This window comes from Perca fluviatilis, chromosome 21 (assembly GCF_010015445.1).
Source record: "Perca fluviatilis chromosome 21, GENO_Pfluv_1.0, whole genome shotgun sequence".
Classification (NCBI taxonomy): Eukaryota; Metazoa; Chordata; class Actinopteri; order Perciformes; family Percidae; genus Perca; species Perca fluviatilis.
In genome coordinates this window covers 21957362-21974813 of record NC_053132.1, presented here as the reverse complement: position 1 = coordinate 21974813, position 17452 = coordinate 21957362, and the positions used below count along the sequence as shown (strand labels likewise).

At 41.9% G+C, this 17452-nt stretch overlaps 1 protein-coding gene across 4 annotated transcripts in view; it reads right to left on the bottom strand.

The window, feature by feature from the left end:
* Positions 1-17452, bottom strand: part of mapk8b (mitogen-activated protein kinase 8b) — a 44226-nt gene that overhangs the window by 20288 nt on the left and 6486 nt on the right. For all 4 annotated transcript variants that reach the window (XM_039787635.1, XM_039787636.1, XM_039787633.1 and 1 more), the window contains exons 2-5: positions 14073-14252; positions 10760-10889; positions 8898-8956; positions 4916-5054 (exon numbers count right to left, since the gene is read on the bottom strand). In XM_039787635.1, the coding sequence (XP_039643569.1) occupies positions 4916-5054; positions 8898-8956; positions 10760-10889; positions 14073-14194 (450 nt within the window). In that variant the 5' untranslated portion in view covers positions 14195-14252. The remainder of the gene's footprint in view (positions 1-4915; positions 5055-8897; positions 8957-10759; positions 10890-14072; positions 14253-17452) is intronic.

The following is a 17452-nucleotide window of genomic DNA, read 5'->3' as shown; positions in this document are numbered from 1 at the left end:
TAAAGGCAAATAACAGAGCAGCTAGAACAGTGGCGGCCCGCGACGGCAAAATGTCTGCCGCCACGGTATAAAATAGGGCAGGCGCACAATGTAGTCGCGGTTGCCTTTGAAATCATCCTCCCGACATAATGCACACATTGGGGGTTGTTGTCCGGACAGACTAGTGTTAATTTCGTCAGACGAGACGAGACTAAATATGTTCGTTAACGACCTTTTTTTCCATGACTAAGACGAGACGATGACGAGACTGCGCCACTGTCCAAAAACGCTGACTAAGACTAAATTAACATGCATTATTGTTGACGAAAAAAGACGAGACTAAAATGTTTTGCATAAAATAAAAAGTAAGATAAAATCTCTCTTCATTTTCGTCTACAATCGCCTCTACTTTTTCATCATGCGATAGAATATTCAGCTACAGAGACCCAGGCGCCTTAACGACGGTTATCTACCGGACCGAATAGCAACGCAGATTTTGGTGCCACTTAAATGCCTGCGCTTCTCTATGATGCTCCTAAACGGACGTTAGAGTCAACCGAAACATCGCTGCACGGGGCGCTAGTTAACACTACACTTGGCAGCAGGTAACGTTAGCATACCGTTAGCTAGCAGTTTAATGCTGACAGCTAAACGGTGTAAAAGTTTGTCTCTATTTCACTGTGTAGGATTCCAACACGAGACGTACGACAGTCTGGAGCTGCCGTTGTCTGAAAAACAACACATATGTTGCGTTCACTTGAAATACGCCTCGCCAGTTTCGTGCTGCATTTATTTTATTGTAAAATATCCTTTTCCCCCTGCAGTGGTTGTTTTTTTCGTTTAACAGGAATTTACTGGTGAGATAATGAAGAGGCTCAATATTTCTATAACTTTATATAATGTATTTATTTGTATAACTATTTGACTGAAATGGTTATCAGAAATAATTTATTTAAAAAAAGACTAAAATGTTTTGACTAAAACGGCGAGACTTTTAGTCGACTAAAACTTGACTAAGATACCTTGAGTTCTCTTTTGACTGAAACTAGACTAAAATGACGGAAATAAACACAGCAGCCTGCGGTCGAAAAGACCAACTCAACTTTTGGACAAACACAACCCGACATCACGCTGCGGGGGCCAATCATGTAACCGGCGATCAGGGTTTTGAAGCGGTGTGAGAATCCCGTACAGGAAACAGGAAACATCGCTGCTTCTATCGCTGCCACAAGTTTTAAAACACCAAACACAAGCGCCGAACTGCCCGGGAGTTTGCGGAACAGCTGACGGGTTGCCAAACAACAAAGAACAGTCGATCTAGTCCCTTTTCTTTCTCTCTTCCTCCATGAAATGAGGCTGCCTTCAAGTGCGGTCGGAAACGCCAAGATCTACAGTACAGGCCAAAAGTTTGGACACACCTTTTCATTCAATGCCTTTCCTTTTTATTTTCATGACTATTTACATTGTAGATTCTCACTGAAGGCATCAAAACTATGAATGAACACATATGGAATTATGTACTTAACAAAAAAGTGTGAACTAAGTGAAAACATGTCTTATATTTTAGATTCTTCAAAAGTAGCCACCCTTTGCTTTTTTTATTAATAAGGGAAAAAATTCCACTAATTAACCCTGACAAGGCACACCTGTGAAGTGAAAACCATTTCAGGTGACTACCTCATGAAGCTCATTGAGAGAACACCAAGGGTTTGCAGAGTTATCAAAACACACGTTATTTTTTTTAATCTTTCTTTTGGTTAGGAATATCATTCTTCCATTTTGGCACAATGCACCAGAGATATAAAAGGAATAACAAATACAACACGGAAAAAGTATTTTTTTTTGTGTGTGTGGGTGGGGGGAAAATAAAATTCTCCAAATAAATTCTATATATGGGAAAGACGGGAGTTGGTGTTGTGGGGCTTGGATACTGGTGTTTGTTTTCTTCCAGGAGAAACCATAATTCATTCTTTTTTCTATCCTTATTTAACCATTCCCTGAGCTCAGTGTTATCATATCTTTGCTGCATTATATTCAGAAAGGCGTCATGCCATTTGGCTGACACTTACAGGAAGACCACCAAGAAATACAACACGCGCTGAGCTAGGACTCCGATAGTCTCCTTTCGAATGGGTCATAACGCTCCTGCTGAATGATAAGAAAAAAAACAAGGAGCTTTTGAAGTAGTTTGACTTGCAGATTGAGTGTTTCCCCAAATTCTGGAGGTTATCCTGACAAACTAAAGTGGCACTGTACCCATGTCATAACAAGACTTTGTGCCCGGCGGGGCTATGATTTACTGATGGCCATCTGCCAGTCGATTTATTACAACAAATCATTAGCCAACCATTCGGGTGGACTGGCTGGTATTCAGCATGATTGACATCGAGCAACAAAATTGGACTCTTCATCTGTAATTTCATAGCAATTACTTTTTGGCTTTATGATGATCACTTCTTGAATTGGGTGAATTATGCACTACTATTACACCTGCCATCAAAGTGCCCAAAAATGCCCAGGGGGGGGTAGCTCACTAGCAAACAATACCACGCTAACTACAGGAAATCTTAAATGCATTGCAGGTAGAAAGTCCTCACTTCTTGACAATGACATTTCGCCGGATGTCACTCTTTACAGCCGGATGACCGTTACCTTCCACTTCCTTCGTGTTGGCACTTTAAACTCCGGTGGATTTCTGAGGACTATGGTTAACTGCTCCTCAGATCTCTGCAGGGTAAATCCAGACAGCTAGCTAGACTAGCGTTTGGCGCCGCACATGACGATTGTAATTGGTTTAAAGAAATGCCAATTAACCAGAGCACGTTTTAATCCCATCCCGGAATGCTGTGTGGACTAGCCAGACCCTCCTCCGCAGCGCTGTGGAGGAGGGTCTGGCAATGCCAGACTACCCTTACCCTGAACAATGAGCTATCCTGACCTTAACAGAGGTGTCAAAAGTATTCCCATTCATTACTCAAGTAGAAGTATAGATACTAGGGTTTGAAAAGACTTCTATAGAAGGTGAAGTACCAACTCAAGCTTTTTACTCAAGTAAAAGTGTAAAAGTACTGGTTTCAAAACTACTTAAAGTATGAAAGTTAAATTAATGTAAGGAGGAAAAAATGCCATTAAAAGGACAAAAGCTTAGCCCGCCCCACAGGGGCCTAATAGTGCACTACCCCACCTCCACAAAAAAACGTTTTTCTAAAGGCCATAATGACTATAATAATGTTATATTAAAATCATACCTGCAAACTTAGAAGGGCTGAAAAAGGTGACACATCTCCTCTGTGTTTTTCAGACAACGGCAGCTACAGGCTGGTGTTAGAATCCTCTCCAGTGAAATACAGACACACTTTTACACCGTTTAGCTCTCAGCATTTTAACCGTGTTTAATCCAGCTGCTAGCTAACGGTATGCTAACGTTACCTGCTGTCGAGTATAGTGTTAACTAGCGTCCCGTGCGGCGATGTTTCAGTTCCCTCTAACGTCCGTTTTCGGAGCATCAGAGAGAATGATCAGGTGGCACCTAAATAAGGCACCGAAATCCGCGTTGCTATTCGGTCCGGTGGATAACGGTCGTTAAGGCACCGGTGCCGTATTAGCACCGGGTCTGTGCAGGTGCGATGGATCGCGTACAAACCAACAGGGTGTCGGAATGGTAGCTTATATGTTTATACTTCTCATCCAACCACAATCAAATTCACTCTCTCCGGATGGCGCGATTTATCTGGATAGGTTTTTGGTTGTTTTTGTGGGGTTTTTTGAACGATGACAAGCCGGAATGAAATAGGAGTAACGAGGCTATTTTTTTTTTTAAATGTAAGGAGTAGAAAGTACAGATAATTGCGTGAAAATGTTAAGGAGTAGAAGTAAAAAGTCTGCTGTAAAATAATTACTCCAGTAAAGTATAGATACCCAAAATTTCTACTTAAGTAAGGTAACAAAGTATTTGTACTTCGTTACTTGACACCTCTGGACATTAAACACTCAAGATCAATGTCTTACCAAGAAGACCAAGTGGGATTCACAACAAACGCACAGGAAAATGTATTCCAGAGGGGCTGCTTGGCAACTCTGATCATCTTGAAAGGGACTAAAGGAGCTCTCATCATAGAGACAAAGCCCACGAGAACAAGGGAGCTGAGTGATTGGCGATCCATGACTCATATTGCATCTGTTCACCTCGTGAAAGCTGTGCGTGCTGATGCGAGCCAGGCTGGTTTGCTCCGCCTCTGGCTCAATTAGTTCTGGCTGGCAGAGCAGGAGGAGCTCGGCTAATCTACTGCTGCGTCTTTTACTCAGGGTGTTTGACAGAGTGTGTGTGTGTGTTTTTGACTATCTGTGTGTGCGCATACAAAGGGATCCTTTGTATATTTCTGCTGGTGCGTGTGTGCATGTGTGTGTTCTGTTCTGTGTTCTGTTGTTTGAAGAAGCACCTGTGTGTGTACGTACAGTATGTGCGCGTTTTACGGCAACCTGCGCGTCACATCTCGCTCGGCGAAAACAACTTTCGAACGTACACACGTTCCACCAAAACAAGTTCCTTCCCCGCGGCTATTTTGCGGCGGCGCCGTGCGGAGCTTAGCGCCGCCCACGATGATTGCGATTGGTTTAAAGAAATGCCAATGAACCAGAGCACGTTTTTCCCTCCCATCCAGGAATGCTGTTGACTCGCCAGACCCTCCTCCGCGGCGCTGTGGAGGAGGGTCTGGCAAAGCGAGACTAGTGTTGGCGGACTTTTTATCTGCGGACTCCTCTAAATTTCCGATGCCGACAGACCCCGAGGTTGCTGAATCCTGAAATGTTAACTTACGACTGTGGATCAGCGTGAGCTCGCACACGTGTGCTTACGATATAACATGCGGACCGACTACCTGGAGCCGATACATGCGAACCCGTTTCACACGTGTACGTGTATATGAGCGAGCCTCACCCTGTGTATGATGCCGGCAGAGTGCAGGTGTTTGATGCCACACAGCATCTGGTAGAGCAGGTAGGACAGCCTCTCGTGGTCCAGCTCCATCTGGATCACCTGGCAGAGGTTGGCATCCATCAGCTCCATCACTATATACCTGCAGGGAAAACACAGAGGGTAAAGTAATCCTGCAGAGACGCACACAGACAGGCAGGCAGGCAGGCGGACATACACACACAGAGAATCTCGTGTGCTCGATGGTGTTTTAAGCCCCCACCGTCGACTTCAAGGTAGCGCTGCGACCGCCGACTTTGAGGCACCTAACCCTAACCCTTGCCTAGCCTAAGCCTAGTGCCTTTCATGCAGCGCTGCCTGGAAGACCACATTGGGGGGTAAAAACACCAAACACCAGCTCGCATACACATATATGTTGGCTTCACCAGATATTTTACATTAACCATTAAACAATAGTTGTAGCACATTTTTATGACTTATGTGACAATGTGATACTATTTAAACATAATAAAAATGTAATGTAAGAGGGACATTTTACTAAGATTTTTTCCAACATTTGACATTGCTTTTCATATTTTCAAAATAAACTGTGGCTATTTTACTAATAATGTTTGGACATTTTACTAATATTTTTAATTAATCTATTTTACCGCTGGAAAGAAGGCCTTTTCTTAAAACCGTGCAATCTGTGCAGTAGAATGGCGCAAACATTTTTTGAAAATTGTGCCACATGACCCGAGAAAACAGAGGAAAATTAGCTGTGATATTCCCTCTGCTCCAAAGGTAGAAAACCATCAACTACCAGAATGCACTGCGCCACACCGGCCCATTAAAACACTCCCACTGGGGTGTGTGACGGGACGCAAGCTCGTCGAGCTGTGTCTGTATTGACACAGAATGGCGGCCTGTTGGTAATCACCAATATTGTTAACCGGTTTCTGAAAACACTTTAGAAAGAGAAATGGGCAAAGCAGTAACCGAATCTTGGTTTCTGTTTGAACGGAGCTGCCTAGTTTTACAGTTTCAGTTACAGATTTTTCAGCCTGCGTTTTTGCAATACAGGGAACTGTAAGACGCCCACTTCCTGTTCACAAACTAACATATTTTAGCCAAACAGTGCAGTAATATACGTTTCTATAAACATTTTAGGCGAGAAATGGGCAATACAGTAACCGAATCTTGGTTTACATGTATATTAGATCAGCGCTGCCTAGCTTTACAGCTTTTTCTGAGATCGCTCTGAGTTTGAGAAAGAGAGAGAGGGGCGAAAGTACAATCTGTAGTTCAAGCAACAGCAACCCACCAAATGATGCTTTTTGCATCAAACGACTCATTTGGAGGTTTTCCTGCTGGCCTGTGAGCAGGGAGCTCTGGTAAGTTACTACCATCATTACTATGGTACAAAGTTGGTTGAATATTGGCAAAGTATCCCCTTAAACTGTGGATGGGCTTAAAAGGTGCAGTAGGTAAGCCTTATAAAACTAACTTTCTGTCATATTTGCTGAAATCAGAATCAGAATCAGAATCAGAAAAGCTTTATTGCCAAGTATGTTTACACACACGAGGGATGTGTCTTGGTATCGTAAGTGCAAATTGACCCTATGTTCCAGTAGAACTACATGAAGCAGGTAATTTAAAGGTCCCATGACATGGTGCTCTTTGGATGCTTTTATATAGACCTTAGTGGTCCCCTAATACTGTATCTGAAGTCTCTTTCCCGAAATTCAGCCTTGGTGCAGAATTACAGCCACTAGAGCCAGTCCCACAATGAGCTTTCCTTAGGATGTGCCATTTCTGTGTCTGTAGCTATTGAGGAGGAGAGGGGGGGCAAGGTGGAGGGTGGGGTTGTGGCCTTGACCAACTGCCACTTTGCTCGTTTGAAAGACATGATGTCTCTCACTCTCATGGGTGGGCCAAATTCTCTGGGAGGGCAAAGCAGAGAAAGGGGAGGTAACCTTTCTCCTTATGACCTCATAAGGAGCAAGATTCCAGATCGGCCCATCTGAGCTTTCATTTTCTCAAAGGCAGAGCAGGATACCCAGGGCTCGGTTTACACCTATCACCATTTCTAGCCACTGGGGGACCATAGGCAGGCTGGGGGAACTCATATTAATGTTAAAAAAAACTCATCAAGTGACATTTTCATGCCATGGGACCTTTAAGTAAACTATAACCTTTAAGACTCCACATAAAAAGCCAGAATTAATGTTAGCAATAAAAACAGCATACTCTTCCTACATAAGTCTTTTTCTTTATCTAGTGAGGGTGATTTTGTACTTGTGACTGTTAATATCCGTGTGAAAGCATGGATCAGTGGGTAGGTGTGTATGCAGGCTGGGGGAATGCATATTAATGTTAAAAAAAAAACTCATAAAGTGACATTTTCATGCCATGGGACCTTTAAAAAAAAATTCTGGCTCCTCTAGCACCACCTACAGCCTGCAGTGCGATTTGCAAAAATCCACAGCTCCCTGTTCAGATGCACCAATCAGGGCCGGGGGAGGGGGGGGGATTAATTCTCCCTTGTGGGGGGAGGGGCTTAGGAGACAGTTTGGGCTTTAGCGGAAAGGGGGGAGGGACTGCGAAGTTGTCAATGTTCACATGTTTTGGCTAAGTCCTGGATCTTCACAATCCTTTAAGTTTAATGAAAACCATCAACATGAAATGTCATTAAGACATAACTATATTAACTACTAGCAAAAACAAGCGCAAAGCTACATTTTGATCTCTTATTCCCTCATCCACGCAGCACTGGTTTTTAAATGGCATTTAGGAAGTGACAGTAATGGTTCTCCTTCTCAAAACAGTGACGGGGTCATGTTGTCTGGCAGCTGTTACATCATCATTCGCGACAATCCTCCTACACGGAGGAAGGACCTCCTGACAGATTGTTCTACACAAAAGATGCATCTTGGTAACAGAGCGTCCAGCTCTGCAACATGAAAAGTAGAACTTATGCTTGGATGACATTTCTATAAATCCATTGTGTTTTCATTCTTTATGTAGGAATCTGAAAATGCGTATAACACCCTGCCAAGTGTTTTTGTGCAAGCACGAGTGTAGGCACACATACGGTATGTATATGCTGAGACAGATATTGCACTGTCATGCACGCTGTAATACAAGTATGCTTTCAGGTATGCAAACACACAGCCGAGTGCAGTGTTCTCCTCCGTCCTCTAACTGCGTGTCTGCCTCGCAGCCCTCTGGCTAGGATTTGGCCAGTTTTTCCTTTTTAGCTCCAATCAGGCAGACACAGCGCTGCAGACACACACACACAAGCTCTCTGACAAACACACGCACGCACTTACACACGCACAGCTTCTAGAGGATGGCATTAATCATGTTTGTTCCCGTCATACTCCGTGAAACCATCACTTCCCCCCACGTCTCAGTTTAGTACTCCCCTCTCTGCGATTCCACAGCCAGTTCCCAGTCTTGTCGACTTCGGGACGCTGCCAAATATATAACCCCAATGTTCTTCTTATCAAATGGCAGTGTCCACCCAAATTTACGAAAGTCGGAGATCACAAAAGGAATAAAACTTGGGACGGAAAGCAGAAGCTGCACTCCACCAGAAGGCATTATGTGGTCGTTTGCATGTTGAAGATGTGTGTGTCATGATACCAGATGTTTTTGTCTTAATGGACGCTTGATATCAAATATGGCCATTTTTTTCATTTCATTGTGACTTAAGTCGGTGTTTACAGTTATTTCAAGATGAAACATGTCCACCTGTTAATCTACCACCTGAATCTAGTTTGTAGAAAGCATTCCACAGAGCAATCATAATTATGTGTATTCCTTGAAATAAATCTCCTTGTGCTTGTAGTAAGGCAGGTTAACACACTAACCACAGATCCAGCTACGCTGCACAATCCCCTAAAAGTCAGAAAAGGTAATCTAAGCCCCCGGCATGCCACGTCCTGCATTGATTTTACAAACCTGCAGCGAGCAGATGTTATTTGGGATTAGTAATACTCACACATCTTGGAATTCTTCCAGTGTCTTCTGTGGTGTGAATACATTTAATAGGCCGATTATCTGCCGAAATAAAAAGAAAAAAAGCAGAGTTAGTTAGCCGCAGGGAGGAGCGTTGTGGTAATCAAATGAGATTCCTGTTTGCAAGACCAACTCTCAATCAAACGAGGTGGTTTGAAAGGCAGCCTGATGCAGCACAATTTCACCGCACACACAAGGACAAGACTGACGTTCACATCGATTTAGTTTTCATTTTGCAGAGCTCTCCTCAGGGGCAAGCTGGGCTCCAGCCAAGTGTCCCCTACTACGTCTATTGGAGATTCACTGCTCCTACACGCTTGTTCATCACATTACACGCTGACGAATTTAAACTCGGAAACAATGTTGTGCATTTAAACCCAGATGTAACCTGGTATTCATTGGAACCAGACATATACAGTGGCTTGCATACATTTACACACCCATGCTAAAGTTGACTAAAAAGAGGAATAAAAAAAATCATCTTTTGGAAATTGATCTTAATGCCTTAATTAAAAAAATGAGGCAAAAATCCAACCTTTAAGGACACCAATTTTCTTTGTGAATGAATAATGTATCGTAAATAAATAAATGTTCTTCCTTAAAATACAGGGGGCATAAGTATAGACACCCCTATGTTAAATTCCCATAGAGCAGATTTTGATTTTTAAAGGCCAGTTATTTCATGGATGCAGGATACTATGCATCCTGATAAAGTTCCCTTGGCCTTTGGAATTAAAATAGCCCCACATCATCACATACCCTTCACCATACCTAGAGATTGGCATGGGCTACTTTCCATAAAATCCTCTCTCAAGGCAAATCAAACCAGCTATTAGGCTAACTGAAATAAAATCATGCCAATCTCCAGATTAGTCAACTTTAGCATGGGTGTGTAAACCCCATGCCATGGGTGTGTAAATGTATGCAAGCCACTGTATATGTCTGGTTCCCATGAATACCGGCTTACATCTGGGTTTAAATGGAAGCCACTGTATGACAGCAGGGCCGGGTTAAAATAATCAATTCTCCTAAATTAAAAATTGATCTTTGTGCGAGTGTTCCGATATCGATTAATTAAATCCCGAAATAGTTTTTTGAAAATATGCCTTTGTGGTGAATTGACATCCTTTTTGGGGGTTAAATTCCTAATGTAAATATTAACCTGGTGCATAAAAAAAAAAAAGAGAGAGAGATATTTCAGGGTTGCTCTGTGCTTGTACTATTTACAGCGTAAGTTCTCTGAGAATCTGGAATCGAAAATGGAATCGAATCAGGAACGTGTGAATCGAATCGATTCAGGAAATCATTGGGCGATACCCAGGCCTATAGGAAAGTAAAGTAAGCTCAGCATCTACCAACATCACTGATAGTAAAATTGATATACGGAAACATATAGGGGTGGGGAATCGAAAATCGTATGTAACGTTTTTCTTTTAACCAATGATTCACTGAAATATTTTCTGTTTATACGGTACCGTTGACGCCGACTACATCATATACAAAATACAGCGAAAGCAGAAAATGCGGAAAACACTTATGTTCTTCTTTACAAATGAAATAAATGTCAGACTGACTGACAGACGTGATGTGCATTCTTCTTAGAAAACAGTTTTCAGAAATGTCTGATGATACATTATCTCTAGTACTGTATTATTCAACTTTTGTTTTTGTTAAAGAAGGTAAAAGAAAATCGCAATGAATGTAAATCGCGAGACAAATACAAATCGGCACTCGCGTATCGTGAACGAATCCAATCGGGACCCAACATGCATCGCCACGGCCCCCGGAAACTTAACAGAAATGCTCAAAAGAACAGGAAATGTCAGAGGAAAGTTGAGCTCTTACGTTCTTGTGGTTGACGCATTTCATGAGCACCAGCTCCCTGTAGGCCCGTTTGGCGTGAGTCTGATTCTGAAACGGCCGGCTCAGCTTCTTGATGGCGACGTTCCTCTCCAAGTTGTGGTCATACGCTGAACTGTGGGGGACGATGACAGCAGCAAAAAAAAAAAACTTTAGTTGAAGTTTATTAGCCATTTCAACAGTGCAGTTGACAGGAATTTGTCTTGGTGTGCCCACATATACCGCCCAATTGACTACAGTGCCCTGACATAACACATTGCAGACATATACCTCACATATTGACATCAAATGCACTGACATAAACATAAAACAACGCATAATGCACTTTAAAGTGTGTAAACGTGTTGTGGCACTTATCCGAGGACCACGGAAATATGTTTTACACACAGATACTTTAAAGCTATAGTGCGTCGTTTCTAAGTAACGACAACAACGCTGTCGGCACGTCCGCATGACGAAAGCCTTCCGTGATCGCGCTTTGTATTTGTGTTATTACATTATCTGGGTCGCGTAACGGTGATATATAGGCAAGGCAAGGCAGCTTTATTTATATAGCACATTTCAGCAACAGGGCAATTCAAAGTGCTTTACATAAAACATGAAAGAGCAAAAGATTTAACCTGGAATTCAGTCAAAACTTTCAATTTGTTTACAAAAAGTAATAAATACTTAAAAAAAATTAACTGAAAGAGACAATTGTGTTGTTGATGTCAATTATTTCTGAGACAACTCATTGTACAGAAATGTAAAGATTTCTAGTGCTGCGCAGGTAGTGTAAAGTTGACAGTGAAGTTGCGAGCCACTGAGTCAGGTGACAGTTACTTGTGGGTTCAGCACTAAAGTGACCCCTTTCACATAGACCTAACATGTTTGTTGATTAAAAGTCCCATGGCATGAAAATGCCACACCCCCACCCTTTCTCCTCCTCAATAGCTACAGACACAGAAATGTTACATAATAAGGAAAGCTCATTGTGGGACTGGCTCTAGTGGCTGTAATTCTGCACCAATACTGAATTTCAGGAAAGAGACTTCAGATACAGTATTAGGGGACCACTAAGGTCTATATGAAACCATCCAAAGAGCACCATGTCATAGGACCTTTAAAGTCTATGGCACATTTTGTAATGTAATGGCTGTAATTTATGGTGTTCCTGTATTGGACTATATTTAAGGGTGTGTTTAATATTTTGCCCAACTCATATGCCTACTGTATATGCAGAAATATATAATTTATCAGTATATATAATATATATATGTATGTATCAGTATATACATCCCATTAATATGTCTGGTTGTATTAGATCATTATGGGCCAATCAATAAGCAGGACTGCTTTATGGTATTTTATAGGACTGTTGCACTTATGTTGCATATACATTGGTTGAAGGCTAAAAAAAGACATTCCTGTCTCGTTATTTTATCTCCAAAATGAGTTTCCAGAAAATGTACTGTATCACAATACAATAACGTGATTAAAAAACAACATTTGTATCCGATGTTAGCGGCGGGGCTTTGTCCTAGGAGGAACCGAAATATTAGAAACACCTTGCAACACTACGCCGTTGTTGTATTGGATTGGATTTCACTGTGCACGGGTTTCTACTCTTCTGGTTACTCAGCATATGTTCCTGTTTAAAAACCCGAGACAGCTGGACAGCCCGTTCCCTTGGATCTGTGACAAATTGAAATCTTGAGGATCCTGCAAAGTTAAAGCCAATGCAAGGGAAGCATGGATTTTTGATAACCAGCAATTTCTTCCATATCAACATGAAATCTCGACTGATGCTGATGTGCAGTTCCTGCTCCGGTATGAGGACCAGAGAGGATTAATGGCAGCAAAGAACTGAGAGGAGTTCATGCTTAGCTTATGAGACAAGAACTGGACCGGCATTATTTTGTTCTTCCCATTTGGCCATTCATTTAAAAAAAAAATAATGATGGTCCAATCAATCAATCACTGGGGTGATGGATATTTAATAGGGATGCACAATACAGTATATAGTTTTATCGTCATTGCAATATCAACAGGCGCAATAAACACATGGCGAAAGACTGCGACATATCGCAAAAGACACCCAGAGACTTTTTGTGTTAGCTGAAAGAAAATATCAGTAGAAAACTGCACTTTAAAATTCTTTTTTGAAGTGGGGCATTTCATATTCAATTCAATGTTCAAATTTGTTCAATAAAAGAAAGTTGGAAATGATTTCCTTTCATTGGTTTTAAATTCAACTGAAAGCCGCAGCAATGCAGAACTGAGTAGACTTGAATATGTGTTTATTTAATCGCAAGTAATATCGTTAGGGATAGACTGATTATCGGCCCTCGTGCCATCATGGTCCAACTGTTGATATATATATATATATATATATATATATATATATATGATATGATAATATTACATACAGGAACTAATCCTGACATGGACCTGAGTGATTCTGGGGTTCAGATTCAAATTTATTTCAACACCCGCCTTTCCCTAAATCCTCTCACGTCTACAGAAATCCACAGGGAACACATGCCATAACTGCACGGTCAACAAACACTACATTATGCATCCATTTCTGCGTTGTATGCAACTTGTGTTTATATTGTAACATCTGATCTCGTCGACTTTCGGAGCCGACGGCTGGCAAAGGCCGAGCGCTGCAGCCGGAGCGTCCATCAGATGTTCCCTCACCCGACAGTTCCAATGTGGAACGTTTGATTCTGCAGTTACTACCCTTTTGGACTGATATATCGATTTTTAGAGGTTGTTTTAGACACGCGAGCCACTCCAGACCTCATCCACATGGCTGACAAAACACAGCCGCAAGTCCTAAGTCTGTAGAAATAGCATTAATACATTTATAGTCATGTTTTTGCTTTCAAAATTATGTAAGCAGGGCTCAAAATTAGCACAGGCATCCAGCCAAATGCTGATAAAATATGCAAACGGCTGGTAGGCCAGCCAAAAAAGTATTGTTAAACTACTGAGTGGCTTATAAAATTTGAACATTCGCTAGCCGTTTGACTGGTGGACAAAAAAATAAAGGTTATTTTGCACCCTGGATGTTAAGTGACAGTAAAAACTGCTCCTGTAGTTCAAAGAGAGGTCAGATAACAAGATGTGAAAAGAGCAATACATTGACTTAAGATGAAACACTGACTAGTATTTGTGATATCACAATATTTGGAAAATTAGCGGGACTCCAACATGTCTGACAAGTTTTTTTTCCCCACAAGTTTAGCATTCACTTTTTTTTTCTTCATTTTTATGGCAAATATTAGGATGTTTTTGTTTTTCTTTGACTCACCAGACGATTCCCTGTGCTCCCGATCCGATGGGTCTGAGGTTCTGGTAGCGCTTTAAAACCATAAACGTTGAATCGCCCACATCTATACTGTAGTACTCCTTTTCGCGCTTGTTCCGGTTCATGGTGAAGCCTTGGACAAACGCTATGATTGGGCATTCAATGGGGCTGTCCTCTCAAGACCTGCAGGGTGCAAAGAGAAACAGACGTCGTTACAAGTTTTCAACCTTTAATAATCACACTTTCCTTCCAGCAGCCGACACAGCCACACTGAACTAAAATGCAGAGATAACAGTGTTTCCTCTATGTCGATTTTATACCGTGGCGGCCTGCCACGGTATAAAATTTCTGCCGCCACGGTATCGTAAATAGGGCAGACGCACAACAGGGTTTCCGCTCCTTTGTGAAAAGTCATAAAGTCGTAATTTCACGACTCTGCAGAGCTGTCTGCTCTACTGAACACACACTCTCTCTCACTCTCTCTCTCTGAGCAACTGGAGCAGTCATCACTCGTGAAGTCATGGCTCGGAAACAGCTTGTTACCTCACCACTTCAGTCGGTTCGTCCAATTAAACGCTACACGGGTTGGCATTATGTGGGGACCTCAGGTAATTCATGTTTAACACCCTTATCTGCATTTCCTAAAATGCAAACAAGTTATAATTAGCTGTAATTATTGCACTAGTCTGCATGTAATTATGCACTAGAACGTAATTTCCATACTCAATACTACAGAGAATAATAATGCGGTTTCCCTGTGGGACGGGAGAAGGCACAAAATCAATGGTCAATCTATTTACAATCAAGTCAATGCTTGTGGTGCAGGCAGTAGCCGACAAGTTATACTTATTTTATAAAAAATTGTCGCGCGGTGTTTCCCCTTGGGGGAAATAAAGATAACGTTACTCGAGTTGATGACAAATCATAACCTTGCTGTAGGCCTAAGTGTAATAAAAGCTTCCAAAGAACGGTAATTTATCCTTCTAAAACCAAAGCTGGACAGACGACGATCCCAAACTTTTGAAATTCGGGTTTTTTTAATAAAGATGTTCCGATACCATTTTTTCCTTCCAGATACCAATACCTGAACTTGTGTATTGGCCGATACCGAATGCCGATTCGACAGCAGTATGTTAAAATATATATATATTATTATGTTTTAACAGAGACGTCTGTAAAACTGCTGCCAGGACACCTCGAACTGCAACCAAGATCGGTTATATGACTCCTTCTATTCTGAATTTTTAATCCGTGGACTATTTGAAAAACTTTCCTCGAGCCGAGAAAAGCAGATTGAAAACCTGTGACGTCACCACAATGTAAAGTCTCCGGGCCAGTGGGAGAAACGCCACCGCGCGTGGTCGAGGGGTCACATATCCCAGAAGTAAACCTTGGAGCTTCAAAACTTTTTCGGGCGGTTGGCGACTCAGCAACTCTCATAGGAATGAACGGGGCTCGGGCCATTAACGTCGCATCCAGGTTCTTATAATACATCCATGACTCAGCTCAACTTCACCTCCTGCCACTACGATTAGCAGAGGCTGGCTGGCGAGAGGGATCTTGAACTGCCACAAGATTGGCAGTTCAATCCCAGGCTCCTGCGGCCACATGGTCAAAGTGTCCCTCACTGAACCCCAACTTGCTCACCCTGGATGCGGTATGTATAGCTGTCCACTGCTCCTAATGCTTATTATAGCTTAAATGCAGTGATTATATTTCACTACATTGTACTATGTGTATGTGACGAATTAAGAATAAAACTTTTGTTTCATGAGCTGCATGAAACAAATCCATTATGACTGTCAGAGAGGAAATACTCCTGGCTCTCTAAGACATTAAGATATTTGCAATGGGATTACACCTAGGGTTGCAAAGGGGCGGAATTGTTCCAGTAAATTTCCAGAAACTTTCCATGGAAAGTTTAGCTGGGGAATTTTGGAAACATTCCAATTTGGAAACTTTCATGGGAATTAACGGGAATGAATGGGAATAAACTGGATATTTTTAATATTGCTTTCCATGGAAAGTTTAGCTGAGGAATTTTGGAAACGTTCCAATTTTGATTTACTATGGTTAGTGGGATACACAATTAATACACATAGGTTAATAATAGCAATGGGTTATGACGTATTATTTCCCCCCCCCCCCAAAAAAAAACTCCCGTATTTTAAACTAAATGTTGACCAGTATGTAGTAGCCTATGCTGATTACTGCGTGCGTGCATGCCATTGACGAATATAGGGAGGACATTCAACTGAAGTTGCATTAAATCAGGTTGTTTTAACCAAGATTATGCTGCAAAATGTTTGTTTTTTTAACTACATTTAGGTTCCCTGTTATAGACTAACAGTATTATAACAAGCAATATTAAAAACATCCAGTTTATTCCCATTAATTCCCGTTTATTCCCATTCATTCCCATGGAAAGCTTCCAACTTTGAAAATTCCTGGAATTTTTGCAACCCTATTCACACCATGCTGCGACGCAAAATCCGTCCATTATTATTCTGTAATGTTGTAGTTAAGTGGGTTAGCGCCCCCAGTAAACCATGGGGAAACAGTGCACTAGTAGTGATCAACCCCACTGAGCGTAGATATGCTCATGTGTGCAATGGTACAGTATGAATGTCATCTGACTGCTAGCTCATCAGTTATAATGATTATAAAACCCAAAAGCCTGGGCGATGGAGGGATGATCCAGGCAGGGGAGAGAGAGAGAGAGAGAGAGAGAGAGAGAGAGAGAGAGAGAGAGAGAGAGAGAGACACACACAACACACACACACACAGGCGACGCAGGAAGTTGGCTTTCATGCTGCGTCTGAAGTCGACGAATCATTAGTGGAATTTGGAACGTTTTGCTGAGGAGGTCGACTTTGTGATGATAGCTGTACGTTGCGCGGACCATGACCTGACCTCTGGATTTCTCTGACTGCCGCTTACCCAACCCACCCCCTTCCTTTCAGCATCCCGTAGCCTGTACAGCCCTCTCCTTCAACACCCGTCCTCCTATTCTTCGGTGTACTTTTTTTTTTTTTTCAAAACCGTGGCTCTTACGTATGTTCCATTTTCGTTCACGTCATCTTTTGTCTACCGCTGGAGACACTTGTCAACAGTCTGCAGGGGATGAATAAAAAAGGTGCACAAAAGAGCCTGAGCTCCGTTATTTTATCTCACAGCAAGAGAAATACTGACAAATGTTTCGAGAAATACATGTACCCAAGCAAACGCTCAAACATCTGACAGATACAGAAACACGAATACATGTTTTTGTGACACTAGGCTTACTAAAGAAATTCACACAAGCACACCCTAGCCCAACCAGTCCTCTTCTGAGATGCTTCAAGCGAAGCCTAACTAACTAACTAACTAACTAACTAACTAAC